This window comes from Thamnophis sirtalis, unplaced genomic scaffold, assembly GCF_051295495.1.
Source record: "Thamnophis sirtalis isolate CommonGarterSnake01/CBP01778 unplaced genomic scaffold, rThaSir2_p1.2 scaffold_9, whole genome shotgun sequence".
NCBI classification, from domain to species: Eukaryota; Metazoa; Chordata; class Lepidosauria; order Squamata; family Natricidae; genus Thamnophis; species Thamnophis sirtalis.
Genome location: NW_028261389.1, coordinates 14,710,660 through 14,738,512, shown reverse-complemented (window position 1 = coordinate 14,738,512; position 27,853 = coordinate 14,710,660). Strand labels below are relative to the sequence as shown.

The 27,853-nt window shown below is 43.4% G+C and overlaps 1 protein-coding gene across 1 annotated transcript; it reads right to left on the bottom strand.

The window, feature by feature from the left end:
* Positions 1-1,594: 1,594 nt before the first annotated feature.
* Positions 1,595-17,435, bottom strand: HDHD5 (haloacid dehalogenase like hydrolase domain containing 5). Its single transcript, XM_087722891.1, has 8 exons — positions 17,228-17,435; positions 14,508-14,714; positions 10,789-10,901; positions 8,104-8,197; positions 6,967-7,000; positions 6,571-6,745; positions 3,676-3,864; positions 1,595-2,267 (listed from the first exon to the last, which is right to left on the bottom strand). The coding sequence occupies exons 1-8, from the start codon at positions 17,369-17,371 to the stop codon at positions 1,910-1,912; spliced, it is 1,314 nt and encodes a 437-aa protein (XP_087579017.1). The 5' UTR covers positions 17,372-17,435; the 3' UTR covers positions 1,595-1,909.
* Between the last annotated feature and the right edge of the window lie 10,418 nt (positions 17,436-27,853).

The following is a 27,853-nucleotide window of genomic DNA, read 5'->3' as shown; positions in this document are numbered from 1 at the left end:
AGGGAAGATTGAGGTAAGCACAGCCCTGATTTAAAAGGGTTTGTGACACTTTATACAAATATTACCACAAGCTCAGAAAGGAAAGTCTATTTGGGAGACAATTATACATTAGCCCTTAATATTGGGTAAGAGCATCTACCTTCTTAAGGTATTTTTCTCTATTCCCCTCATAATTTCAATTTTTGTTAAGAGAGATGCTTGTGATCTTTCCATCCCACACTTGCTTTGGGAGAGAGGCTTGTGAATGATAAAATTTGCCAATGAAGTAAATCAGATTCCAGTTTGATGAGCAAGCAGTCAATCAGTGATACCAATATACCCCAAGAGTTGGAAATTGGAGGATGACAATGCAGGTGATGGTTACCCTTATTTTTTTATTCCTTCTATTGCAAATAAAGTACTGGTGTACATGCCCAAGTTTGAACTTTTAAAAAAACTGAATGACCAATTTCTGATCAATGTTATGTGGAGAAATGATGGTAGAAACAAACTCTGAAAATATCCAAATCTTTCCCCAGCAGCATGCTACTATAACTATTATCTTCTTAACTATTATAAAGTGTGTTGGATATGTTCACCACTTTGAGGTGTTTTTTTTTGTAAAAATAATAAAGGTAGGTTCTTTTGCATTCATTGTTTTTTTTAAAAAACTGAAGTCTTATACACTTTTTAAGTATGGGAGTGTGTGTGTGTGTGTGTGTAAACCTTTGTGCAAGTACGTACAATTTTATTAGTTTTATATGCAGTCATTATATAGAGAATAATCTATCTCTAGAAAATATTCTTTAAAAAGGTAAACTACTGTTAAAAAGATGATCCTGGATAAATTTCCTTTCCAACTTACTTAAATAAAGTTTTTCTTTTATAAAAAAGATGCACTTCTCACATTTTTATACCTTACTTTTTGTAAGAAAGGATAGGTCTGTCAGAGCACGCATGTTAAGACCTTCAAAAGTGCAATTTGGAGGGCTTAGGCCCTTTATGGCAAGTAGGGATAAATATTTAAGGGCTAGTAAAATGAGGTAGTCATGAAGAAAGTCTGAATTCATTACTACGGTACCTACCTATTATGATCCTCTCATTTATATAGCATAAAGTAGCATTCCTACTGTGACGAGGTTCCATAGCTTCCAAGAATTTACGATGTACAATATCATATTAAATTGTGTGGCAAACCCTGAAAGTGTACAGGCAGTCATCAGGTTATGACCGCTGGTCAGCAACTGTTCAAACTTGCAATGGCACCGAACCAGGGGACATATGACAGGTCCTCAGGGTTCTGACCAACAGAGCCCTGCGCCCATGTGATTGAGATTTATTACCTTCCCTGATGGCTTCCCACAAGAAAAAAATCAATGGGGAAGCTGGCAGGAAGTCAGAAGTTGCAATCATGTGAAGTCCTCACTGAACAACCCACGCGGTCCTCACTTTACAACAGCAGCTGGGACCGTATGTTTAGCAATGGAATTCTGGTCTCAATCACTGTTGTAATCCAAGGACTTCCTGTAGCAGCACTCATGATACTGGATTACAGTATTTAGACAGGATTCCCCCATCCCAATAATAAAATGGATGAAACAAAGTCACAAAGTGGGATTATTCAATGACTGATTGTATTTTAGGCAAAAGAAGAGTTTTAAAATCTTACAGATGTGTGCATCCTATGGGATCACCAAGTGATCCATTCAATTAAGTAGTCCTTATACCTCTGTGGCCAAGTCAACGTTAGCAAAGGGGATTAATTTTAAACTACATAATTGACCATTTCAGGGTTTGAAAAATTGTTTAGTATAATCCCTACAAAAACAAAAGGAGTTGGAGGATTTTCTTTCATTTTGGCATGAGTTAAACAAGAAAAAGGTCAAGTTTTCTTGCATCCCCACATCAGATGCTGCTGGCATTAGGTTGGTCAATCTTGTTCCCAATTCTCTTTTTGAAATACAAGTTCCACAGCATCATTCACATCATGAACAACATAAGAAGCTTCCACCAAGGAGGGATCAAAATGGAAGTCACGATGCCCGTGGGATAGAGTCTTCAGGATGTTCTCGGGATCAGTAGGGATGTCTCCATGAGGATTGTAGACCCCGGTGCAAACTAGGATAGAATGGCAGCTCTTTGCAGAGCTGACCGAGATATCGCAGTCTCTCTGGGTCTCCAGATGTTTCTCCTTCTCTGCTGCCATAGCAGTTACACTGACTTCAGCCTGAGTCTGGAGGTAGCGGTGGTAGAGGTTGGCACCATAAATATCAGCCATTGGATTGTCCCTATAAATAGAGTCATGATATAAGAACACAGTAGGGTGGGGAGGGGACAAAGAGTAGTTAATATATGATTTTGGCCAGCCATTAAATCATTCTTCTCCAACATAGTATCCTCCAGTTGTGTTGTGACCAAAACTCCCCAATTCCAAGTTAGCACAGCCAATGACACATTTACAACGGGAAAAACATCATTAGTACACTTGTCTCCACCTGATACACTAACCATGCATTTGTTCTGACCTAGGCTTCCCAAGAGCATGAAGCAAACTCCTTGTCCCAACCAAAAAACCCTTTTATTAATTCACTGTGAATTCTGCTCGTTCGCATCTAGCAAAGTCTTTCAAGAGAGGATTTACAGTCACAGACCTTAACCAGCTTGGAGAGCTGACAGGCCGATATCTGCAAAACTTTACAAGGAGTCTGGGAGAGTCACGAACCAATTAAGCAAATTAATTGTCTCCTGCAAACTCCACTCCCCTTTCGCTCCCGTTTTATTTCCTCTGGGAGGGGCCATTCATCGTCCACTTGTGGCCTTACTCCCAAGTTGCCCCCTGTTCTTTAGCTGTTCCCTTCGTCTGGCAACTCTGCGCATGCGCACCCAGGGAACAGGCTCCAGATGTTCGTCTGCCTCACTGATGTCTGACTCTGAAAGCAGCTGATAAGGAGCCGAGGTGGCGCAGTGGTTAGAGTGCAGTACTGCAGGCCACTTCAGCTGACTGCTATCTGCAGTTCGGCGGTTCAAATCTCACCGGCTCAGGGTTGACTCAGCCTTCCATCCTTCCGAGGTGGGTGAAATGAGGACCCAGACTGTGGGGGCAATATGCTGACTCTGTAAACCGCTTAGAGAGGGCTGAAAGCCCTATGAAGCGGTATCTAAGTCTAACTGCTAACTGCTATTGCTAACTGGCATACGGCTCTGGCCCCCTCTCTGCCTCCGACACAGAGCCCTCATCAGAGCCTTCCCCAGACCCCAGGACTGGTCCATGTTCCTCCCCAACCTCCCCACTGTCTGAATCTGCTGCCAGCTCTGCTGGCCGTTGGCCAGCCACAACAGCCCTTTACTGCTTATAAATAGATACTCCATTCAAGATCAACAACAGCAACAGAGACTAGATTCTCACACTGACAAGTTGTGCATTGTGCTTAGCCACAAACCATTTACACACAATAGCTGGATGCATATAATTTTCTCAACCCAAACATTTCATTTCATTTATTGAATTTCTAGGCCGCCCAATCCCAAAGGACTCCAACAGTGAGCAACACAATACTTCTCGCCAGTCTTTGCACTGTGTCAAAAACCTTCCTCATCCTTTAACTCAATTAAAGTTGACTTCTGCAAAAAAAAAAAAAAAAAAAAAAAAAAAAAAAAACCTTCTTCTTCCCAAGCTAAAGTACGAGGATTGCTTACCCAACAGCATAGAGTTGGCGAAGAGGGGATGACCAGCCACAACTCTCCATCTGCTGCTTGAGCACATGTTCAGCATAGCGGTAAGTAACAGTGCTGGGCTTGCCTAACAGGGCCTCGTACTTCAGTTCTTTCCCTGTCATTTTCTTGTAGATGTTCTCCAAGCAGACAAGAAAGGTGCCATGGCCAAACCTTGACAATGGAAGACAATGAGAAAGGAAATCAACGTAGATGCTGACTGATTGCCTTATATTGCCTTATATGTATTCTGGATTAAATGTACCATATTTCAATGTCGAAACACTGGCCACAGCAACTGCAGTGGAGGCAGGATCAGGACTAATTACTGTATTTTTCGGGGTATAAGACGCATCGGAGTATAAGACACACTAAGATTTTGAAGAGGCAAATTAAAAAAAAAGTTTTTGCACTCTGCAGACCTCCCAAAAACAGGTAGTTTTTCATGAAAATGGGCCCGTTTTTTGTCAAAAAAAAAAAAGAGAGAGCATGCATAGCCTTTAGGAGGCTTATAGAGTGCTTGTGGGGGCTGGGGAGGGTAAAAATGAGTGAAAAATGGCCCATTTTCCACTCATTTTGCCCTCCCCAGCCCCTAGGAGCACTCTGGAAGCCTCCTAAAGGCTATGCATGGCTATTTTTGCAAAGGGGGCAGGGTTTCGGGAGGCAAAAAAATGCTGTAAGACACACCCAGATTTTCATTCTCTTTTTTGAGGGGGGAAAGGTGCATCTTCTACTCCAAAAAATACGGTAATACTTCCATGGAAAATCACCTAAGAATCCCAGAACTATTGGCTAAATTGGGACGAAAAGAACTAAAAAGGGCCAGAGCAAACTTATTCCATCACAGTGCCTAGAACAAGGGTGTCAAACTGAAAGTCTGTGGGCCATATCCAGCCAATGGGGTCCTTAGATCTGGTCTGTGGGGCCACCCTGGAAGCAGCAAAGGACTGGCTGGCAGTGCCTCTGCCAGCGAAAACAGGGCTGAGGGGACTGCCTCCCGAGCTCTATTTTCACTGGCAGAGGGCTGCAGGAGGCCGTTGTGACACCACTGATGTCGAGCTGGCCACACCCACCCTGGCCAGGTCCACCTGGCCCCCAGAGGTCAAACACAACCCTGATGCGGGCCCTCAATGAATGGAGTTTGACACCCCTGGCCTAGAAGATGGCTTAGAGATGCTGTTGGCAAGCTCCAGGGTGTTTTTGTTTTTACGTGTCAGGTGACATACACCAGGATGTTCACCTGTCACTGATATTTGCTCTTGCAAAATTCAATATTTGCTGCTGCTCCCTTGTTAGTGATTTGCTCTGTTACCATTAGACTACAACAAAAATGTTCTCTCCGAACTCTCTCCTAATAGATAGGAAAAAATTGCCCGGATTTCTCTAGAGGAAGGAGAACGTTTCCAACAATTTGTTAACTCATAAATGCCTGGACATAAAGGCATCATAATGGGGATATTACTCAAAATTCTCAACTCCTGGCTACCACCTTTTGAACCGTTACTGGTATGTCTATGAGCAAGGCCCACCAAGCAATCTGACTGCACAAGCTGAATGAGATAAAGGAAAGCGATATTTTCAATACTAGAATCCTAAACTATAATGACTTTATAAACAAACATCAACCCTTTAAGTTGAGCCTGCCAGTTCAAGGTGCTAAGAGTATAATAGTTTCAGGCCCATAATTATATAGCCCCTGTTAAAAATTAGGCAGCCACATTCTATACTAGTTGTAGCTCCTAGATTATCTTCAAGCAAGCCATGAATTGCAGCAAACAAATAAGAGAAACTGAAAGATCAAAGATCCCAAGAGCCTCAACTCTTAAAGTACATGGTTGCAACTATTATTTTTTAAGCGAGATACTAGAGAATTGATGGCCATCAGTCATGTTTCAAGACTGGATATAATAGGAAAAGCCCAGGAAATACTATTATGTTGGTTTCTCTGGCTCTCTCAGCAATCTTCAACACAATTAATCATACAAAATCAGTGGTGGGCTACTGCCGGTTTGGACCAGTTCAGGCGAACCGGTAGTTGCAACTTGCAGGGGGCCCACTAACCTGCCCTGGCGCTATGCTGTCCTATTTAGCCTTGTTTTTTATGCCGCACGCATGTGTGTGAGGCACGTGCATGAGCGAGCAAAGTGCATGAGCGCAAGGCCGCGCGCATGCGTGGATGGCACCCGCAATCACAACCAGTGAACTGGTTGTTAAGGTAAGTGCAGCCCACCCCTATATAAAATTGCTAATGTTGCACAGTCAAATGTGAAATGAAGACATTTCAGTGGTACCACTACTTAGGGCTCAGTGGTGGGTTCCGGATCCCGTTCCAACTGATACGGTTGGAACGGGCCCAGTGTCACCCACATGGACGCGCACGGTGCAAGCATGCGTCGTATCTGCCTGTGACACCTCCACAAGCTTCTGTGATGCTCCAGCTGCTTGGTGGAGCGTCGTGCAGGCGCCGTATGCGCCACGCACGCGCGCGGAAGTGCCAAAGGCTTAAAGGACCGGTAAGGAGCTCAGGCAGGCAGGTGGGCCCTACAGAGCACCGTACTGGAACGGTACCCAGTATGCCCGTACCGGAGTGTACCGCCTGCAACCCACCACTGTTAGGGCTTCCACTATAGAATGGCACTAGCAGATCTGTTTGACTGAGGTATATTAAAAATAAAGACAAAAAACCCTTCCCTTCCTAAAATAATACCAAATTACAACTTGTTTAATGGATAACAATCGGCTTCTAGTTCATGCAAGCTAACTGGGAATGGCCTATTTTGCAAGAGATTTATCAAAAATGCTAATGATATTTGGATAGGTGGGGGGAAATGATTTAAAAATGTAATAAAGACATACATCCTCGCAAGTTATTTTGCTCACCTTGGCATCTTGGCTTCTGCCATCCATAAGAGGTCCATGTTGCAAGCAACGATAGGTATATGTGGATATGGCGCAGAAGCGAACTCAACTCCTGGATTTCCATTGCTCAGGAGTATATCAACAATCAACTGAAGACAAGTTTCCCACCTTACTGGCTCTCCCAACAGAATTATTCCTAAAGTTGGAAAAAGCCAGGTAACTTTGTAAACAAGGCATGTCTGCATGACACACGTTCTAACATTTTTACAGTGTTATTCATTCGATTATCCACAACTATTTTTTTCTATTTTTCTAGTGCTCTTTTTAGTTTGATCAAGACCATACATTAAGTCTGAAGAGCAAACTGTATCCTTAAACTGTATCCTAAAAACTGCAAAGGTTCCCAACAATAGTTACCTTCTATGGCGGGAAAGTCAACGGTTGGAGGAGGCTACAAAAAAAGAACAAATAAATTTTAAGCAAATGAGCCAAGGTATTGCCAGAGAAAATAATCAAATTTAGAAGCAAATTTTATTAAGTCCATAAAGCAAGAGAGGTCCAGCTGGATCTTATTTCCCTCCCAGTAATTCTATCCCCACGTTTCCTTTTTCTGAACAAAAGACTTCCTTTCCAAGAGTAATGACAGATAGCAGAAGACATACCGTATTTCTTGGAGTATACGATGCACCTTTTTCCCTCAAAAAAGGTGAAAATCTGGGTGTATCTTATACACCGAATACAGCATTTTTGGCCCCCTGAAATCCTGCCCCCTTTGCAAAAATGGCCGTACATAGCCTTTAAGAGGCTTCCAGAGTGCTCCTAGGGGCTGGGGAGGGGAAACAATGAGGAGAAAACAGACTGTTTTTTGCTCCCCCCCCCAAGCCACCAGGAGCACTCTACAAGCCTCCTAAAGGCTATGCATGCCCTTTTTGGGGGGGAAAAAATGGGCCCATTTCCACGAAAAATGCCCCATTTTGGGGAGGTCTGCAGAGTGCAAAAACTTTTTTTTTGCCTCTTCAAAATCTTAGTGTGTCTTATATTCTGGTGCGTCTTATACTCCAAAAAATACAGTAGCTTCAAATCAGCAGAGACTTCAATGTTCCAGAACCTTGCCCCTGATGTCACTAAGGGCTTTTCTTATATCACAGATATAAAGGAATGGCATTAATTGGCTTCATGTGGGATTCCTCTAGAATTTATAATATCTATAGACTGTGATCAAATCAATCAATTAATTAACTTCTGACTGAAGTCAACAGGCTGTCCCAACATGACAGAATGCGGACAAATAGGGGTGCATGTTACCCGCAAAACCTAACTTTGTCTTAAGTTGAGAACCACACTTTTTAAAGCCAGATAATGTTCTTTTATCACTATTGCTTCAAATTAGGTATAATAAAATCCTCAAGGCAGAATGCATTTGTCCACGTGCCAGTAAGGAAATTGAAACTGCCTTATACATAATCATTACATTGTAAATTTTATAGGGACATAAAGTTTATCTTTATTTCGCCCCCACATCACACTTTTTTCCATGGCCAGGTTAATACTTGCCAGTTCTTTAGGTCGCCTCGTCTGATCAACCATATCCAACAAAGGAAATGCTTTCCTGATGTCTTCAATGGTGAGAATATGCTGAAATCCCAAGCTATTTCAGATGGTCAAGGAATAGCATTTTTCCCCTCCCCGAAGAAAAATGATCAGAAATACAGGTAATCCTTGACTTACAACCAATTGTTTAACAACATCTTGAAGTTAAGACAGCCTCGGAAAAAGTGCCTTCTTATGACCCATCTTCAAAATTACAACCATTTGCACCATCCATGATTGCAATCAACTCACATTTACATTGGTTGCATCATCTTGTGGTCAAATGGTTTCAATTTGTGACCTTCCCAGCTGGCTTCTGACAAGCAAAGTCACTTGGGGAAGCCAGACTTGCTTAACAACCATGTGATTCATATAACAACCGTGATAAGAAACACTCGTAAGTTTTAATTCAGTATCCTTGAACTCATTGGTACTGAAATTCTTTCGTTTCAGAGTTCATTTTAAATGCATTAAATCAGGGGTGTCAAACTCGATTTCATTGAGGGACGCATCAGAGTTGTGTTTCCCCTTCGAGGGGGGGCTTGGTCAGGGTGGGCGTGGCCAGCCCAGCATCACTCATGTCGGGGGAGCCTGGTGATTGACCAAGTGCTCTGCCAAGCACAGAGGTTCCCAAGACCGTTTTTGGCTGCCACAGCCTCCTGCAACCCTCTGCCAGTAAAAATGGACCATGGGAGGGCCGCCCCTCCTGAGCTCCATTTTCACTGGCAGAGGGTTGCAGGAGGCTGTTGCAGCTGAAAACGGAGCTCAGAAGCCTGTTTTCACTGGCAGAAGCACTTCAGGCCAGTCCTTTGCTGTTTCCAAAGCAGCCCCACAGACCAGATCTAAGCACCACGTGGGTCAGATCTGGCCCACGGGCCTTGAGTTTGACACCCCTGCATTAAATGGTAACCAAAGACCCACAATCCAACTTTCTTTACCTCATATGATCATTCTTTGTGGGTTGCCATTTATTGTAAATTGCACCTGGCAGACTTTTCAGCTGATGCAAACTGTGCACCGTTTTTCAAATTACAAGCGGACCACATCCTATTTTGAAACCTAACACCCCATTTGGAAGGAGAAATACATGACCATTTCTTTCAGGATTGTTTTGGGATAATGATTCCCTCGTGGTTACATAGAAGTGAAGCATAGATTAACCAGTTACCATCGACGATCACTAATTCGGTGAGAATTGTTCCATTATTAGGGACAGAGGAGATATAATAATCCACCTTAGATAAGACACAGTTTTCTGTAAAAGACTCCAATAGTGGGAATGTAGAAGGGAAAGGGAAGATGACCAAAAGCAAAATGGCTAGCTAAAGTTACAGTGGCAAAGAGTGCAAGTTCTGAAAGACCAGCCAAGGATCATGGAGGAAACCTATGTTGTCTCTAAGAGTTGGCAACGATTTGATGGCACATAATCAATCAAACAATCAAGTTATGCAAAACTATGTTCCTCAAACCGCCACACTGATATCTTATTTCTTCCTCATGTCCACAGAATGGATGAGGCCACAAGAATATTTGGCTTGGGATCACTGATTGAGTGACATGGTCAGGGGTGGGCTTCAAACATTTTAGCAAGGTGTTTGCCCAGTTGCTGGCCTAGTCAGCATCCTGCGCCATGATTGGGAGGGGGGCGTTTTTGCCCTCCTCGGGCTCCGGAGGCTTTCCTCGAACCTCTAGGATGGCGAAAACGGCCTCCCCAAGGCTCCAGAGGCCGGAAACGGGCCCTGAACTTCCAGTAGGCCGATTCTTTGCCCTCCCCAAGCCCCTGTGCATGCCCTACACTTACTTGCAACCAAAACAGGCCGGATGGGGTCTCCTGGGAGGGGAGGGGAGGGCGGGGCCAGCCAAGAGTGGGATTTTTGGGTTCTCCGAACTGCACAGAATCTTATATATAGGTTCTCCCGAATCCCTGCAAACTTCCAGCAGCCCACCCCTGGACATGGTACTTCAGCCCCTTTTTCTCACTATATCCAACGTTCCAAACTAGCACATGGGCTACCATATTGGCCTGTAACCAGTGAGATCTAGGTTTATGTTGCCATTCCTCCACGGAGTGATTTGGACCTCTCACTGTATCTCCACCAACATACTTGTTTTTCTGTAGAAAACAATAAGGGGAAATTTCCATGTCTGCTATTCTGAACTCTCCAAGGGAAAACAGGACAGTAACCGAACAAATGCATGCAGTTCAGTGGTGAGTTGCAGGCGGTACGCCCTGGTACGGGCATACCGGAGCCAGCCCGGAGCACCGGGTACCGTTTCGGTACGGTGCTCTGGAGGGCCCACCTGCCCACCCGAGCTCCTTACCTGTCCTTTAAGTCTTTGGTGCTTCTGCGCATGCGGATGGCACGTACGGCACCTGCGCAACGCTCCGCCAGGCAGCTGGAACGTCACGGAGGCTTGCAGAAGCATCACAGGCAAGTACGACGCATGCACGCATTGCTTGTGTGTGCGTGCGTACCGCATGCATCCATGTTGGTGACGCCGGGCCCATTCCAAACGTACCAGTTGGAACGGGATCCAGAAGCCACCACTGATGCAGTTGTACCCATTATATAACAGTGTTTCTCAACACACAACTAAGGAAGTGGGAGGAAGAGGAACAGAAAAAAGTTTGGAAACCGAAAAGGATACTCCCTGGCATTTTGTTCCACAGGACCTTGTCCACACACAAGCACACACTTGTCATGGAGCTGGTGGAAAAGTTGCAGTGGGCTATAGGAAAGGATTACCCATTCAGGAGATACCTGAAAAGAAAGAAAAAGGACACGATAGCTAACCAATTTTTTTTACCAAAGACTGCCATCATAAATAATTTGCCTGGTTAATGCCCAGATTATTTCCATCCCATTCTAAAAAGCCAGGTTTAAAACTGAAAGATTCCTTAGATCCAACATTTTCACTGAAGGATAGATAACCCACTCAGTTATAGAACTGGGCATCCTTATATATTTGTTTAAATAAATGGATACATATATAGGCAAGTTTTTATATGGTTGATATTCTAGTTACTAGCTGCACCTAGACAAGTCTAGATATACATGTTGCGGTGATCTTTTGGTTGACTTAGCATAACACATGGACCATAGAGGTTCCTTTAAACATCGCTCAGAAACTTATGCTTATCCAAATTCAGGATCATACAATCTCCCTATTTCATTGGGTTTATTGTATGCTAATTTTTTTTCCAGGTCAATGCAAAGTCTTGAACAATTTGGAGCCAGATTATCTCAAGAAACTTTTCTTCCTGTAAACAGACCTTTGCATCACTATCATAGGTCTTTCCATACATGTGTGTTCCTTCTTGGTTACAAGAAAGAAAGCCTTTCTATTCCTGGTAACCCACTTTTCAAATATTCTTTCTCAAAAGCCAACCTGGCGTTTACAGAGTTATTTGATTAGGAATGGAATAAATTATTCCTCTTCTCCCAGCAATCTGAGGAGTAGGGCAATTTTGGGCTCTGATGGCTCTTTTTGTTCTGTAATTTATGGAGGCATTTTAAGATTTTATTATCTGTCATGTATGCATGAATCTATATATCTGGCTTTATAATCTCCTTGGAGAACTCTTAGTCCCTTGAAATGAAAAATAATAATAAATAGGAACAGAAAACACACATAGACTTGATTAACTATATTCTTCCCTTTTTTTCTGGCACATACATACCGTACTCCCCCCCCCCGCCCCCCAGGCTTCAAATGCAGATTAATGGGATTATTTTTCAGAACTGAACCAATATCAGATCCAGCCCAAAATGAATATTTCATGGAAATATTATGTTAAAATTTCAGCTCAACATCCAAACAGGGCAGACTGCAAACAGCCCAATTTTTGATGAAGATTTTAGTGATGGAAGGAGAAGTCCAAATATACATTACAATCCCAATATGAATCCCTTTATGAATTTGCATAGCTACATTTCACCTGAAAGAACACCCTGACAAGGAACATCATATTTTTATTTTTTTTAAAATATTAATCTATCCAGAAGTATGGAAAAAAATGTACCTACAGGTAGTCCTCAATTAAGTCCAAAATTTTCACTGCTACCCAATGGTGGGATACAACCGGTACGCCCTTGTATGGGCGTACCGGTGCCTGCTGGGAGCACCAGGTACCGTTCGGGTACAGTACTCCGGAGGGCCCACCCGCCAGCCCGCTCTCCTTACCTCTATTTGAGCCGATTGGGGTATTTGTGCATGCGCACAGAGCGTATGGTGCCTGCGCGACGCTCCGTCAAGCAGCTGAAGCATCGCGGGCGGTGGATACGCATGGGCAGGCTGCACGCATGCACGTGGTGGACTCGCAGCCCCGTTGTAGCAGAACCGGGGAGCCAGAACCCACCACTGCTGCTACCGGTAAGCAAGGCGGAGGTTAAGTGAGTTTTGCCCCATTTTATGACCTTTCTTGCCACAGTTGTTAAGGGCATCAGTGAGGCTGTTAACTGAGTAAGATGATTATTAAGTGAATTTGACTTCCCCATTGACTTTGCTTGTCAGAAGGTCACAAAAAGTGATCACATGACCCCAGGACATTTCAATGGCATAAATATGAGCCAGTTACCGAGCTTTTGAATTTTGATCATATGTCCCTGGAGGTCAGTGGTGGGTTTCAAAAAATTTTAAGAACCTCTTCTGTAGATGTGGCCTGCTTTGTGGGAGTGGCTTGCTGGCCATGTAACCGGGTGGGAGTGGCTTGCCAGCCAAGTGACTGGGTGGGCGTGGCCAACTTGTGAAATGTGGTGAAACTCACTTAACAACGCTTTTGCTTAGCAACCAAAATGTTGGCTCAGAAACTCTGGCATTTGAAGCACACAAGTCTTAAAGCTGTCAAGTTACAAGCCCCCTGCACCCCTAACCCTTTAGAAAAAATACTCCAGGAGTGTTCAAATTTGACAGCTTTAAGACTTGTGGAATTCAACTCCCAGAATTCCTCCTCTTGCTCCTCATCTTGATGATGTGCGGATGGGCGGGGGGAGGGAGCTGGAACCGGTTCTAAACGGCACTGTAGATTTGTGGAACCTCTTCTATAGAAGAGGTTAGAACTGGCAGGAACCCACCTCTGCTGGAGGTGCTGCAATGGTCGTAAGTATGAAAAACGGTCCTAAGTCACTTTTTTCAGTGCCATTGTAACTTTAGTCACTAAACAAATGATTGTAAGTTGAGGACTACCTGTACTATTAATGCATCAGCTTGGAAATAAGAAAGAGCCAGTTTGGTCTAGCGGTTAAGGCACCAGGCTAGAAGCCAGGAGACCATGAGTTCAAGTCCCAGCTGGAGCATGAAAGCCATCTGGATGACTTTAAGCCAGTCACCCTCTTTCTCTCATCTCAACCCACCTCCCAGGGTTGTTGTGGGGAAAATAGGAAGAAGAAGGAGTATTAGCTATCTTCGCCATCGTGAGTCTATTCTTCTAAAAATAATAATGTAAGGATACAAATAAATCAATAAAATAAACGAATAAAAATAAATAGAAATAATATCCAACAAATGGACTATCATTTATTTGTTTGTTTGTATCCCACCTGTATTACTTTTACAAATAACTCAAGGCGGTAAACATATCCAACCTACTTTCCTCCTCCTATTTTCCCCATAATAGCAACTCTGTGAAGTGGTTTGGACTCAGCGAGAGAGTAATTGCCCCAAGGTCACCCCAGCAGCTTTGCTCCTAAAGCAGGATTAGCTCATGATCTCCAATTTCTATCCTGGTACCTTAACCACTAGATCAAACTAATACATGCAGTATTAGTTGTACTAAACCAATTCTATAGTGAGATTCTGTTAATTGAGCCTATGAGTTTGGGATCAAGTCCTACCAACTTCAGAGACCAATGGCCAATCACAAGGGAATAGAAAACTTGCAGTCCAAAGTAAGTTGATGCAATCAGTTGTCCGTTCTTGCTCTAAGTTTACTAAGTCTGCACTACTATTAACCTTCTCATCATTCCTATCACCCATCTCCTTCCACTTATGGACTGTACGACTATAACTTTGTGCTTGTACCCTTATGATTTATATTGATTGTTTCCTAGTATGATTTGATTGCTTATTTGTACCCTGTGACTATCATTAAGTGTTGTATCTTATGAATTTTGACGAATGTGTGTTTTCTTTTATGTACACTGAGAGCATCTGCACCAGAGACAAATTCCTTGTGTGCCCAATCACACTTGGCCAATAAAGAATTCTATTCTATTCTATTCTATTCTCTGTTTACAATTAGACATTACAATAGGTTTCTTTTTCCTTACATAGATCCTGCACAAGACTTAGAGAATGATCTTCTTAGTACTTCAGAACTCTACTCTTGTAGTCAGCCATTGACTTGATAACATAGATCATCTAGATACCTTAAATCCAAGGGCTTCCGTCAGTTCCTCAGCTTTGCTATCCCGAGAACAATTCCCGGCATTGGTTACAAATGCAACTGGCACATGGAAGTGGCCCTTCACATTTGTTAGTTTCTGGAATGCCTTCTTCGCAGCGGGAATGACTAACCGGCCCCGTAAAAGCACTCCATCAATATCAAAGAGGAATCCAAATGAGGGAGATGTCGGCTGCAGTGGACAAAATTTCAAAAGGAATTGGGATTAGGTAGACTGTTAGTTTTCAGAACGACAGTGAGAATGAGTTGCCTTAAGAGCAAATATCAAGGCTACGTTTCCAAGAAAAGATAAACAAAGGCAAGTCAAACATTTCCAATCGTTTATTGAATTAATACATTTCAACCGTTCTCTAATCATACGTCCAAGGAAGCGATCAAGAATGCTGCTTAAAAGTCAACACTAAAAATCCATGCACAGTCAATAAAAGCTTGTGTAGAAAATATCCCTATTAACAGTAGCTTCTCAAGGAACCAATTCATTTCACAAGGTCTCTAAAGAGATGGGCTGTTCTTGATTTAAAAATAAAAAGTCAGGAATAAGATACATATGCTAAACTCCAGTAAATTATTCCAGAAACCCAGGCTCATTATTGAAATTCAGTTTGGGACCTCAAAGTATTATCTATCAGTAGCTAAGAGACTTTGTAAGAAAGTCACTTGGAAATATCTGTGGAGTAACTCCAGAAACCTGTAGAGCAGTAATGGCTAACCTTTTTCTAAAGGTGTGCCAAAACTGTGTGCAAGTGCGCTATTGCACACACATGCCCACCCACCTGCACATGCGACCCCCCCACCTGCGCATGCACAAGTGACCCCCCCCGCCACCTGCATATGTATGTGCGACGCCTGCGACGCAGGGGAGGGATTTTTGTCTTCTCTAGGCTCCGGAGGCTTTCCTGAAGCCTGGGAAGGATGAAAACAGCCTCCCACAGCCCTCCGGAAGGCTGAAAATCATCTGGCCAGCAAATATGGCTCCATGTGCCACCTGTGGCACGCATGCCATAGATTTGCCATCACGGCTGTAGAATAACTCCAGAAAGGAGTGTGGACATGAGAATAAAAATTCTAGTTTTTATTTCTCTTCCTAACACTATTTCTTCAGAGTAGTGTTTCTCAGCTCCTGTCAACAGGGAAGAATACCCTCCTATTCCCCATAACCAGATCACCAAGTGGGGTGGTGAGCAGAGAGGGCCACAGGAAGGTCAAGGAACATGGGCTGTTGACTCTTGAAATACAGATCAGGGGGAATATAACTGATAGCATTTTACATGATGATCTTTCAGTAACCTTCAAACTATTACAGTTCAGAATCACAGCTAAACAAGGAATCCTGGCATCAGAATCACCTTCAATTGCTTGGGCCACTCTTAAGAGGAGTTGGATGCGCTACTAACAAGAAACCCACAGTTACCTAGAGTTAACCTGTCCTTTGCACCTGTCTTGCCTCGAAACTGAATTTTAAGCCAACCCACTTAATACAGGTAGTCCTCGACTTACGACCACCATTGATTCCCACATTTCTGTTGCTAAGTGAGACATTTGTTAAGTGAGTTTTGCCCCATTTTTATGACTTTTTTCGCCCCAGGGGTTATTAAGTGAATCAATGCGCTTATTAAATTTGTCACACGGTTGTTAAGTGTATTTGACATCCCCAACAACTTTGCATGTCAGAAGGTTGCACATCATATGACACCGGGACACTGCAACCGTCATAGATATGAGTCCGTTGCCAAGCGCCTGAATTTTAATCTCATGAGCAGGGGGATGGTGTAAGGTAGTGGCCACCCAACTTTTTGGTTCCATGGAAAGAGGTTTTGGAGGAAGCATGGTTTTGCACGCCAGCTGCATCCCACAGATGGGGCTACACTTGTTGGCATGGATCAGTTGCTGGCCTGCCGTAGATCGCTATCGGTCCATGGACCAGGGTTTGGGGATCCCTGCTGTAAGGGGTTGCAGCAGAGGTGGTATTCAGCAGGTTCTGACCAGTTCTGGAGAACCAGTAGCAGAAATTTTGAGTAGTTCGGAGAACTGCTAAATACCACCTCTGACTGGCGCCGCCCCCATCTATTCTCTGCCTCCCAAGTCCCAGCTGATCCAGAGGAAATGGGGATTTTGCAGAGTCCTTCCCCTGGAGTGGGGTGGGAATGGGGATTTTACAGTGCCCTTCCCCTGCCACGCCCACCAAGCCATGCCACGCCCACAGATCCGGTAGTAAAAAAAAAAATTGAATCCCACCACTGGCTTGCAAGTGTAAAAAATGGTGACAGGTCGGTTTCCCCCCGGCCCCCCAGTGATGAAACTTTGAATGGTCACTAAGCGAACTGCTGTAAGTCGAGAACTACCTGTCATCGGACCGGCTTCTTTACATCCCTTTTCCAGGTTGGTTCTGTGTGTGTGAGAGAGGGAGAGTGCAATGGCGAATCGCGCTCGCAAGCGCTTGGAGGTCACCAAACAACTATTACAACAGCCCGATGTTTCCGAGGGAATCCCCTTTTTAGGATCCCGGCCAGGGAATCCCCCCGCCCACCGCCAGCTCGGAAGAGAAGCGGCTGGAGACGAAGCCCGGCAGGCCAAAAGTGGGGAAATCGTTTCGCCTCTTTGCCCGGCTGGCTCTCCTTGGAAAGGTCACCGACCAACAAAAAAAAATACCCTGGAAGGCACAAGAGATCGGGAGGTTCCGCTCACCTGATGGAGCCCGGCGGCTGCGGTGGCAAAGCCGCGGCTGAGGCTGGACAAGCGGCCGGACCCGGCCCTGCTTTGCTCGGCGCCGGCTCGCAGCGCCCTTCCCAGCGCCGCTCTGCACACAGAGCGCCAGCAGCGCAAAGCCATCCGCCTAGGCGACAGTCCCTGCCCGAGGGGAACCCCGGGGGCGGCCGATCCCGGCCAGATCACATGGATCGCATGGCGCTGGGAGGAGGAGCCAGGGAACTACAGTTCCCAGGTTCCGCTGTTTTTGGGGTGGGATGGGGGGTTGTTGGACGAAGAGGGCTCACCCCGAAGCGGCTCTTTTGAAACCCTAGAAAAGGGTTTCGCAGAATTGAGATCGATCCAATCCGATCGCTTGATCTCATGACCCATAGGAGCCCAGCCTGATGCAAGGGCTGGCGTCTGAATCCCCGGGGGAAATTTTAATTTTTTAAAGATTTTTTTTAAAATTTTTAAAGGGTTTGAAAAAACTTGACAAACTTTTAAAAGTTGGGGGGGGGGTTCTAGGAGTTGAAGTGCCCACCCCTCTGGAAGTTGCCAAGTTTGAGAAACTCTGGTTTAAAAGAAGAATCTGCGGGCCGGGGTGAAGGGTTGGCAGAGGGAGAAAGAAAGGATTTGCACGCGTGGCATCTTTAAATAACTAAGGTCCACCCGCAAATGTATCCTTTGGAGCAAAGGTCTCTCCAACCTTGAAAACTTTTAAGACTTGTGGACTTCAACTCCCAGAGTTCCTCAGCTAGCAAAGCAGCAGCAAAGCTGGTTGAGGAACTCTGGGAGTTGAAGTCCACAAGTCTTAAAGTGGCCAAGGTTGGAGAGACCTCTTCTTTGGAAGAACAGGGACGGAGATTACAGATTAGCAGAGTTGGAAGGGACTTTATAGGTCATCTAGTCCACCCACCCCCACACACACACTCAAGAAGGGGATAGTTCTCAGAAAGTTCCTCCTCATTTCTAGGTTGAATCTCTCCTTGGCCAGTTTCCATTCATTATTCCTTGTCTGATCTTCAGGTGCTTTGGAAAATATCTTGACCCACTCCTCTCTATGGTAGCCCCTCAAATATTGGAACACTGCTATCATGTCCCCCCTGATCCTTCTCTTCACTAGACTAGCCATGCCCAGTTCCTGTAACCATTCTTTATATGTTTTGGCCTCCAGTCCCCTAATCATCTTGGTTGCTCTTCTCTGCACTTTTTCTAGAGCCTCAACATCTTTTTATAGTGTGGTGACCAAAAGTGGATGCAGCATTCTAGGTGTGGTCTTACTAGGGCTTTATAGAGTGGTATTAGTACCTCACTTGATTTTGATTGTGACCCTCTGTTAACGCAATTTAGGATTGTATTGGGTTTTTTTGGCTGCTGCTGCACACCAAAGAAATAACTTTAATATATATTTATTTTTGTGCAATAAAATAACGCATCCCAGGGCTTTTTCTCCGGATCGATGTGTGGAACTCTATGTTCTCCCCCACCAAAAATAAAGTTTGACAGAGACTAGAGTCAAATTTATTTTCCAAATTCCCCTTATTTCTCCCCTTCCACCGTTCTGCACAACTCAACAACCAGCGCACGACCGGGCGATGCTCATCACAAAGGGGACACTAGGAAGGGAGGGAGGAAGAGAAGGAGGGAGGGAGAGAGGAAGGAAGGGAGGGAGGAAGGAAGGAAGGAAAAATCCAAACAGTTTTCACGCATGTAGCCAATTCGTTTGAGAGCGCATGCGCCTGCAAATTGTACTTTTTCTGATGCATTTTGGAGCTTGTAGTTTTAACGTCCTTCAACAGTATACGTTCCTTGATTGGCTAACGCCAAACTACATCTCCCAGAATGCAAAGACCTTCCGGAAGAGCTCCGGCTATAATTAGTTACTTACATGGATGTGTTTTGCTTCGTTTGTTTTTAACGGTGGCGGCGATATAAATTACCCAGTTTCAAAAATCTAAACGTGATTCAGACTAAAGGAAGATTTAGGATCTAGATTTCCACACTAAAACTGAAGCTGGGATGCATACAATGATATAATTCGCCCCCTAATTAAAATTCAAAATATGAACCAATTATTTGGGCAGAAAAAAGTGGCACTTGCAGTTGGAATTTTTTGAATTTCAAAAAAACGTAACAAGAAAATAAATTTTCAGTAAAATATGTATATTTTTGGTAAAATAATACTATGAAAAATATCTCATTTCCCTTTAACATATTCATCTGGGTAGTGTTGATATCTGAAGCAATGACTTATTTAAAATGTATCTCTGTGTTGGTTTTTCATATTGTCCCATTGGGAAGCTTTTATTCATTTAAGAAAGTTAACATCTACCCTTCCATAGATTTACAAGGCATGTGACAAAAATTACAACAAAGAATTACAGCACTAGAAGAGCGATTGGGCTCTTGAATCCAGCCTTCTGTTTGGTGCAGGAATCCAAATTTAAGCAACCCTATACCTGGTTATTATTCTGGTTATAGTTAATTTTACCATTGCAATGCAAATTGGGAAATTGGGAAAAATGGTTTTCCCAGTTGCAATGTATGGCTGTGAAGGTTGGACCATAAGAAAGGCTGAGCGCCAAAAAAATGAGGCCTTTGGACTATGGTGCTTGAGAAGACTCCTGCGAGTCCCTTGGACTGCAAGGCGATCAAACTGGGGAAATCAATCCGCACTGCTCTTTAGAAGGCCAGATCCTGAAGATGAAACTCAAATACTTTGACCACCTAATGAGAAGAAAGGACTCACTGGAGAAGAGCCTAATGCTGGGAAAGACTGAGGGCAAAAGAAGAAATAGCAGTAGACTTATATACCGCTTCATAGGGCTTTCAGCCCTCTCTAAGCGGTTTACAGAGAGTCAGCATATTGCCCCCAACAATCTGGGTCCTCAGATTGGGATGACAGAGAATGAGGTGGCTGGATGGAGTTACTGAAGCAGTAGGCGTGAGCTTAAATGGACTCCAGAGGATGGTAGAGGACAGGAAGGTCTAGATGAACATTGTCCATGGGGTCATGACGGATTGGACACGACTTTGCAACTAACAACAAAGAAGTTAATTTTGTAGCCTTTGTAGCCAGATAAGGACAGCCCAGAGCTTCTTGTGTAATAATAATTAAAAGATGGTGACTGTCAGACATATGAATTTAAGAATAAGTTTATTTAATCTATGTGGAAATTAAATTGAATTTAAAACTGGATTTCACAACTGGAGGTCCACGAGAGGCCACTAAGAGTTCCCTGGGAGATCATGCTTTACAGTTCATTTAGTGACACTTGGAAGTTACAACGGCACTGAAAAAAAGTGATGTGATCGAAATCCAGACATTTGGCAACTGATTCATATTTATGATGGTTGCAGTGTCATGGGGTCGTGTGATCACCTTTTGTGAGCTTCTCACAAGCAAAGTCAATGAGGAATCCAAATTCACTTAACAACTGTGATATTAACTTAACTGCAGTTATTCACTTAACCGTAGCAAGAAAGATAGTAAAATAGGGAAACTCATTTCACAGATGTCTCACTTCGCAACAGAAATTTGGGGTTTAATTGAAGACTAGCTGGTTGTTTTTTTAAAATGAACAAAACCCTTCCAATCTCCAACACTGGGTTGGTTCCCTTGAGCAAAGCAAAAGCAAAGGAAGAAGTAAGGATATCATACCATTAGAGTCGGACTCAGCAGCAGGCTACTTCAGTCACTCACTTGCCCCCCTCATTTCCTGGCAATTTCTCCTGGGATCTCTGCATTCCACTGAAGTGTGCAACTCACAAGTAAACAGCAAGATATTGAACTAAGCAGCAAAGCTTAAGGGAAGATTGGCAACAGCTGTGCATGTCAGGCAAGGAGGTGATTTAAGCCTCTCCAAGTTTTCCCTTACTGCAAGCAACTTGAGCACCTGCCTTTGCGTTCTGTGACTCTTGCCTGGAATCTAGTTATGTATGACCCCGGCACGTTAATTAACAAAAACTTTCTCTCTCCCTTGACTTGGCATCTAAATCTTCAGCTTGACCTTGGTCAGCTCGACTCCGAATTCACCTTTGCTCAGCTAAGTTCTTATCTGCAAGTAATTGCTGGTTTTTCTGACTTGGCTTTTTTCTCTGCTCGTTCTCTTGCTGTCCAGCTGTTTGAAACAAGTCCTCGAATTCTATCTTTAACACTGCGTGCGCATATGCCTGGCTTCTAAAAGGGTGCTAAGAAAGCCACGATGCTAAAAGAGAAGGGGAGAAGGAGGGAGGAGCAGCGGACGGTGAGGCAGCACAGAAGAGTGTGAGATGCTGCTAGGAACTTCATACTGGGGCTCCTTGCTGTGGTGTTGCACACCTTTCTGCAAATGCAGTGGTGAGGGGAGGAGGCTCCATCTCAGGATAGGCACAAGAGGTCTGGGCAGGACTCTAGCAGCAACAGGTGCACACCTGTCTTCTGCAGGTGCAGCAGCCCAAGGGGCTGCTTTGCCTTGGGGTGGATGCTAGAGACCAAGGGCTTGCCAGAAGCAGAATCAATCCATAAAGCAGGAGAAAGGAAAATGTTTTATTCTTTATTTTTAGTTTAACTGTTACTACATATATAAAGGACCAGATAAGGAATGTAATAATTTTGTAACTTCGGTCCTACATTTGAGCTGGATTCATAGATTCCCCAAGACCTGAAAAAATGTTTTGAGGGTCCCTCTGGGCTCTAAAGGTTGTAAAAACATGCTCTGGAGCATATAAATAGGATTGATTAACTTCAAATGTCTTTTTTAATGTTATTTTGAGGACTTTTTTAAATTGTCGGTTTTAATCCAGTTTGAGGTACCTAGAGAGTCCCATCTGTAACTTGGGGGCATCCATGTAAATTGAATAAACAGTAAATGTTCGGAACAAGAAAAGGGAAATTGCAAGTATCCACGTATTTAGTTTGGACCCAAAACTGGCGTTAAAAGAAGTTCACTTGAATAGCTTAGAAGATGATGGGGAATTGTGTTGAACAAGTGCCAAGTATCAGATTCATTTGGATCTGCACTATTTTGCAGGAACATCGCTGGTATTCAAGCTCTAATCATTCTGAAGTGTCAACAAGTCTGAATAATTATTAGGATCATAATTCTTATGAGTGCTCAACATGGATATGGTGTTTTCTTCTGTTCATGTTAATCCTACTGCATTCATTCAGGCGAAGCTATTGTTTTGATTACTATATACAGGTAATGCTCGATTTATGACCACAATTGGGTTGGAACAGAATTTCGATTGCTAAGTCAGGTTTTTTTTTTTAGAGAATTGTGCCTGATTTTATGACCTGTTTTGCCACAGTTAAGTAAATCAGTGCAGTTAAGTGAATCATGAAGTCTTTAAGCATCTTGCCCCTCTCCCCCCCACCCCACCCTTTGACTTTGCTTGTGGGATGCTGGCTGGGAAGATTGCCAATGGTATAATCACATAACCAAGGATGTTGCACCAGGGGTGGGCTGCTGGGGGTTCGCATGGGTTCGGGCGATCCTCTAGCTACGATTCTGCCCAATTTGGTGAACCCCCAAATGCCACCCCTGGTTGATCACGCCCACCCCCATCCAGGAGACGCCACGCAGCCCGTTCATCATGCCAGGTAAGTGCAGAGCCTGCATGGAGTCTCGGAGAGGGTGAAAAATGGTCCTATTGGAAGTTCTGGAAGTCCAGAAACGGGCCCGTTTCCAGCCTCGGAAAGGCCCCGGATCCCAGGGGAAGCAGTTTTCGCCTTCCTGGAGGCTCAAGGAAAGGCCTCCAGAGCCTGGGGAGGGCGAAAAACACCCAGCCACCCCACCCCCGTGGTGCAGGAGGCCGACTAGGCCGCGTCCACCCAGCAAGGTGGCAGCGAACTCGTTGCTGCAATTTTTGAAGCCCACCCCTGTGCTGCACCTATCATAAACACATTCCAGTTGCCAAGTGCCTGAATTTGGGTCACATGACCCTGTGGATGCTATGACAGTCCTCTAAGTACAACAGTGCCATTGTAAGTTTGTGCGGTGGTTAAATGGTTGTAAATTGAATGTGGGATACCAACCTTAGGAAAGTACAGCAATTTAGATATTCAGTCCCAAAGTTCTTCTGGCCATCCAGAAGACGTCACTTTTGGGCCATAAACATGAACTTATTAGTACCAAAGTGCAGTACAATATAAATTAACACTCTCTTGTTGACCAAGTATTTTTAGAAGCTAGTAAGGACCAATCTCATGAATAAACCTTTGCTCCTTCATGTAAAGAACTACAGTAAATTGATTTTGTGTCATTAACTTGGTGTCAGCTCTTAGAAACACGTGTATAGAGTTAAAGGACAAAATAGTGAATACTGAAAAGGAACAACTGATTATTATTGAAAACTAATGATATTTCTCTGGAAAATACAAATGCTAGTAGCAAACATACAACTTAATCAGAAAATCACTTTGTTAATTTTAAATTAAAGTTATATAGATATTCATTTTCACAATAAATGTATGTTATCCTGCTTCCAAAGCAGGTGGTCAAAAGAAGGTAACAGATTTTAATTGCTGATAAGAATTGATCCAAAGTTAAGCCCTTTGAACATCTTAGTGAATTAAGTGCTTTGAAGCGCCATTCTGCATCTGGTTACTCAGATAAAAATCCTTCTGAATTCAGCAGGCTTCACTATATGTGTCTGTGGCATAATAAACTCTGCTAAAATTAATGGTATTTAGCGTATACATGCTTGCACTATAATTTACATGCTGAATAAAATTTATACAATTATACAATAGCAGAGTTGGAAGGGACCTTGGAGGTCTTCTAGTGCAACCCCTTGCCTAGGCAGGAAACCCTATACTGTTTCAGACAAATGGTTATCCAACATGTTCTTAAAGACTTCCAGTGTTGGGGCATTCACAACTTCTGGAGGCAAGCTGTTCCACTGATTAATTGTTCTAACTGTCAGGAAATTTCTCCTTAGTTCTAAGTTGCTTCCCTCCTTGATTAGTTTCTGCCCATTGCTTCTTGTCCTGCCCTCAGGTGCTTTGGACCCTCTTCTCTGTGGCAGCCCCTGAGATATTGGAACACTGCTATCATGTCTCCCCTAGTCCTTCTTTCTCTTTAACTAAACATACCCAGTTCCTGCAACTGTTCTTCATATATTTTAGTCTCCAGTCCCCTAATCATCTTTGTTGCTCTTCTCTGCACTCTTTCTAGAGTCTCCACATCTTTTCTACATCGTGGCGACCAAAACTGAATGCAGTATTCCAAGTGTGGCCTTACCAAGGCATTATAAAGTGGTATTAACACTCCAAGGGATCTTGATTCTATCTCTCTGTTTATGCAGCCTAGAACTGTGTTGGCTTTTTTGGCAGCTGCTGCACACGGCTGGCTCATATTTAAATGGTTGTCCACTAGGACTCCAAATTTTTAACTGATGTTTATAAAGTTATAGAAACCCCATAGAATAATTTCCTATTGGAAGCACTGCCAGTGTTAAATGTTGTAAATGAAGAAAAAAAAAGTCTAAAGCAGTGTGTGGACTTTCTCAGCATTCTGTTAAAATTGCCAAGGTTGAGAAACAATGGTTTACAAAATAAACTAGGATTCTTTTCCAGTATTTTTTTTAATAACATGGATTTTTCTATTGACTGTTTTTTTTATTCCATGTGTTTTCCAATGCCCCAACCCCTCTGGTTTTTTTGGTTTTTTGCCAAATGTTAGATGCAGTAGCAGGAAAGGAAATATTTTATCAATACTCCCATAATCCCAGGCCTTCAAACTAAGCTATAAAATTTAATGAAATAGTCCATTCTTGATATAAGAGTTCCAGGGGCCTATTTCCTTGCTATAAAACCAGCACATACTGCCTCAAGCATTTACTGCCTATGGATCATATCAATGTTTTAAAAAATGAAAGTGGCGTGAGGTAACTCTCCTTGGGTTACCTCAGAATATCATTCTGGAAGGATTTCTTTGATGTTCCAGGGAATAACCCCTTTTGTACTTTCGGGGTCAGACCAATTTCATTCCCATTTCTTCACATGTCTGGTATAGAGTTCAATTTCCTTAGTAATGGAGGTCAGAGCCATTCAGCAAAAAGACATCATTCTCTACAGAAGGATTTCATTTGAAGGAGCTCACACAAATCATATTCACCCTGAAATCAGTCCCCAGAACAGCCTACTTATAATCCTGGGGAAAGGAGACTGCATTTATTTATTATCAAAATAAGCTGCCCCTGTGAGGCAAGGTATCAATTTTGAAAACATAGTCAAGAAGATATGCAGTCAAGCGATCTCTACTCTCGCGGTAGAGTGAGTTAACACAATATGGTTGGCAAAACGCCACAGGCCCCTTTTGACAATATATCCATTCACCCTGCTGGGCTCTAAAATTAGGGATAAAGCATCTTGAAGAGGCACAAAGAGCCATAAAGCACAAAACTAAAGCATCTTGAGGAGACAAGACTAGACGAGAACACAAAATATTGCTACCAAAATCTAAAGGACGCGCTATTTCTCTGGGTCGCATGGTAATTTCAAACAATCACTTGTTATTTTTACACCTGCAGAGTAGATTCCCTTAATAAAAACACAATGGAGGAGTGGCTATTTGTTTTGTGGCTTTCTATAAGAACATAGATGCAAAGTGGGATTCACATTTTATTTTTCAGATTGGTGGCCACTCTTAGTGATTATGACCAGAGGTGGTATTCAGCAGGTTCTGACCAGTTCTGTAGAACCGGTAGCAGAAATGTTGAGTAGTTCAGAGAACCAGTTCACCGACAAAAGGGCGAATGACAAAACCGCGCCCGACTAAACCGCGTCACTGACGTCATCAACAGGGTAACAACAGTGCGGAGACAGAAGCACGCTGTAAACCCTAAACCTAACCCTAAACCTAACCCTAAACCTAACCCTTAACCTAACCCTTATTTTCCCTGCAGCAGTGGGAGTAAGGACATAGCAAAGATCAGTGGTATTCTGGAGAACCGATAGCGGAACTTTTGAGTAGTTCGGAGAACCAGTAAATACCATCTCTGGCTGGCCCCGCCCACATCTATTCTGTGCCTCCCGAGTCCCAGCTGATTGGGAGGGAATGGGGATTTTGCAGTAACCTTCCCCTGGAGAGTGGAGGGAATGGAGATTTTACAGTATCCTTTCCCTGAAGTGGGGAGGGAATGGAGATTTTACAGTACCCTTCCCCTGTCATGCCCACCAAGCCACGCCCACAGAATTGGTAGTAAACATTTTTGAATCCCACCACTGTAATGAACCCCCAGGAGTGCCATGTGAACTTGACATTAAAGGAGGCTCCAATCACCCCACCGCCCCTAACTTTTGAGATCCCTACTGCTTTACACGCTACCACCCCAACTGATCTTTGCTATGTCCTTGCTCCCACTGCTGGTAAGACTTCCCCACCTTGTCGGTTGGTGAGACAATTGCTGGCCATATGAGGCCGTTTCCTCAGGGCTCACAAGAAAACCATTGGGCCCCTGAGGAAAAAAGACTCAAGCAGCCAGCAATGGCCTCTAAAAGGCAGGGCCAGGATGTTCAGTCTGCAATGAAGCAAGAAGACGGTGAAGGTCAGCTAGGTTGACAGGAGCCATGGAGTACAAGGGGGCAAAAGAGCAGGGAAAATAAGTGGGTAGGAGGAGTTGAAGTGCCTCACTGTTGTCCTCACGTCACTGTTGTGAGGGTGGGCTGCCAAGGGCCCAAATTTTGTTCATGAGGGCACTGCAATGCCTATAACTTTGGGGACTGGTTGTGAGTCCCTTTATTCAGCATCACTGTAACCTCGAACAGTCGCTAAACGGAATGGTCATAAGTTGAGGTTTACCTGTACAACTAATGTTCTCTCAATTTGAAGACTATAACTTGAAGGCAATTTTTGAAGAAGCTTTGCCGTTTCAGGAATGGCAAACTGTTCTGGGATCTCATATTTACCAACTGTGGTATGAATCAGCAGAAGACCTCCATATCCACAATAGCAAACTAGAGGATCCTCATAAATATAATTGATCCAATCAGGAAGTTTACATTCTGCTAGCAGGTTGGAGGTTTAGTTTGGCAGATTAGATCAGACAGTGGTTTTAGTAACGGAATTATTTTTCCTTATCTAAGATAGTTTTGAAAAACCTGGCAGTAACAATATTTCTTGTCCCAAAAGGAAGATGAGCATATATTGATTATGAATTATTAGACCATAATGTAAGACCTTTGTAAAATCAATCAAAATATGAAATTATTGCATCTGCAATTTTCATCAATTACAGTTGAAGGAAATTGGGAGTATAGCACAGCAAGGAGGTTGGGACTAAATGCTGATCAGATTTTAAAAAGTATTTGAAAAGTATCTTACTATGGTTTATCTAATTGACTCGTTCTAATTTTTAGCCATTTTTCGCCTACAATACCCACTCCTTCCCTTACTTATAGTGAAACTATGATTCCAACTTACCTTTTGATCTAATTCAGTTTTCCCTTCCATGCTACCTTGAGACATGAAATAGTTGTTCTTTTTTTCTGATCTATCTAGCTTATTTGCATACTGGACTGTGATTGGTTGTAATGAACAATGTTTTGAAAAGGGGATTCTTTGTGTAATAATCACTGCACATCACAGTTATCTCTATGATGCGGCATATTTAGATGAAAAGAGGCCCTAGGCTATT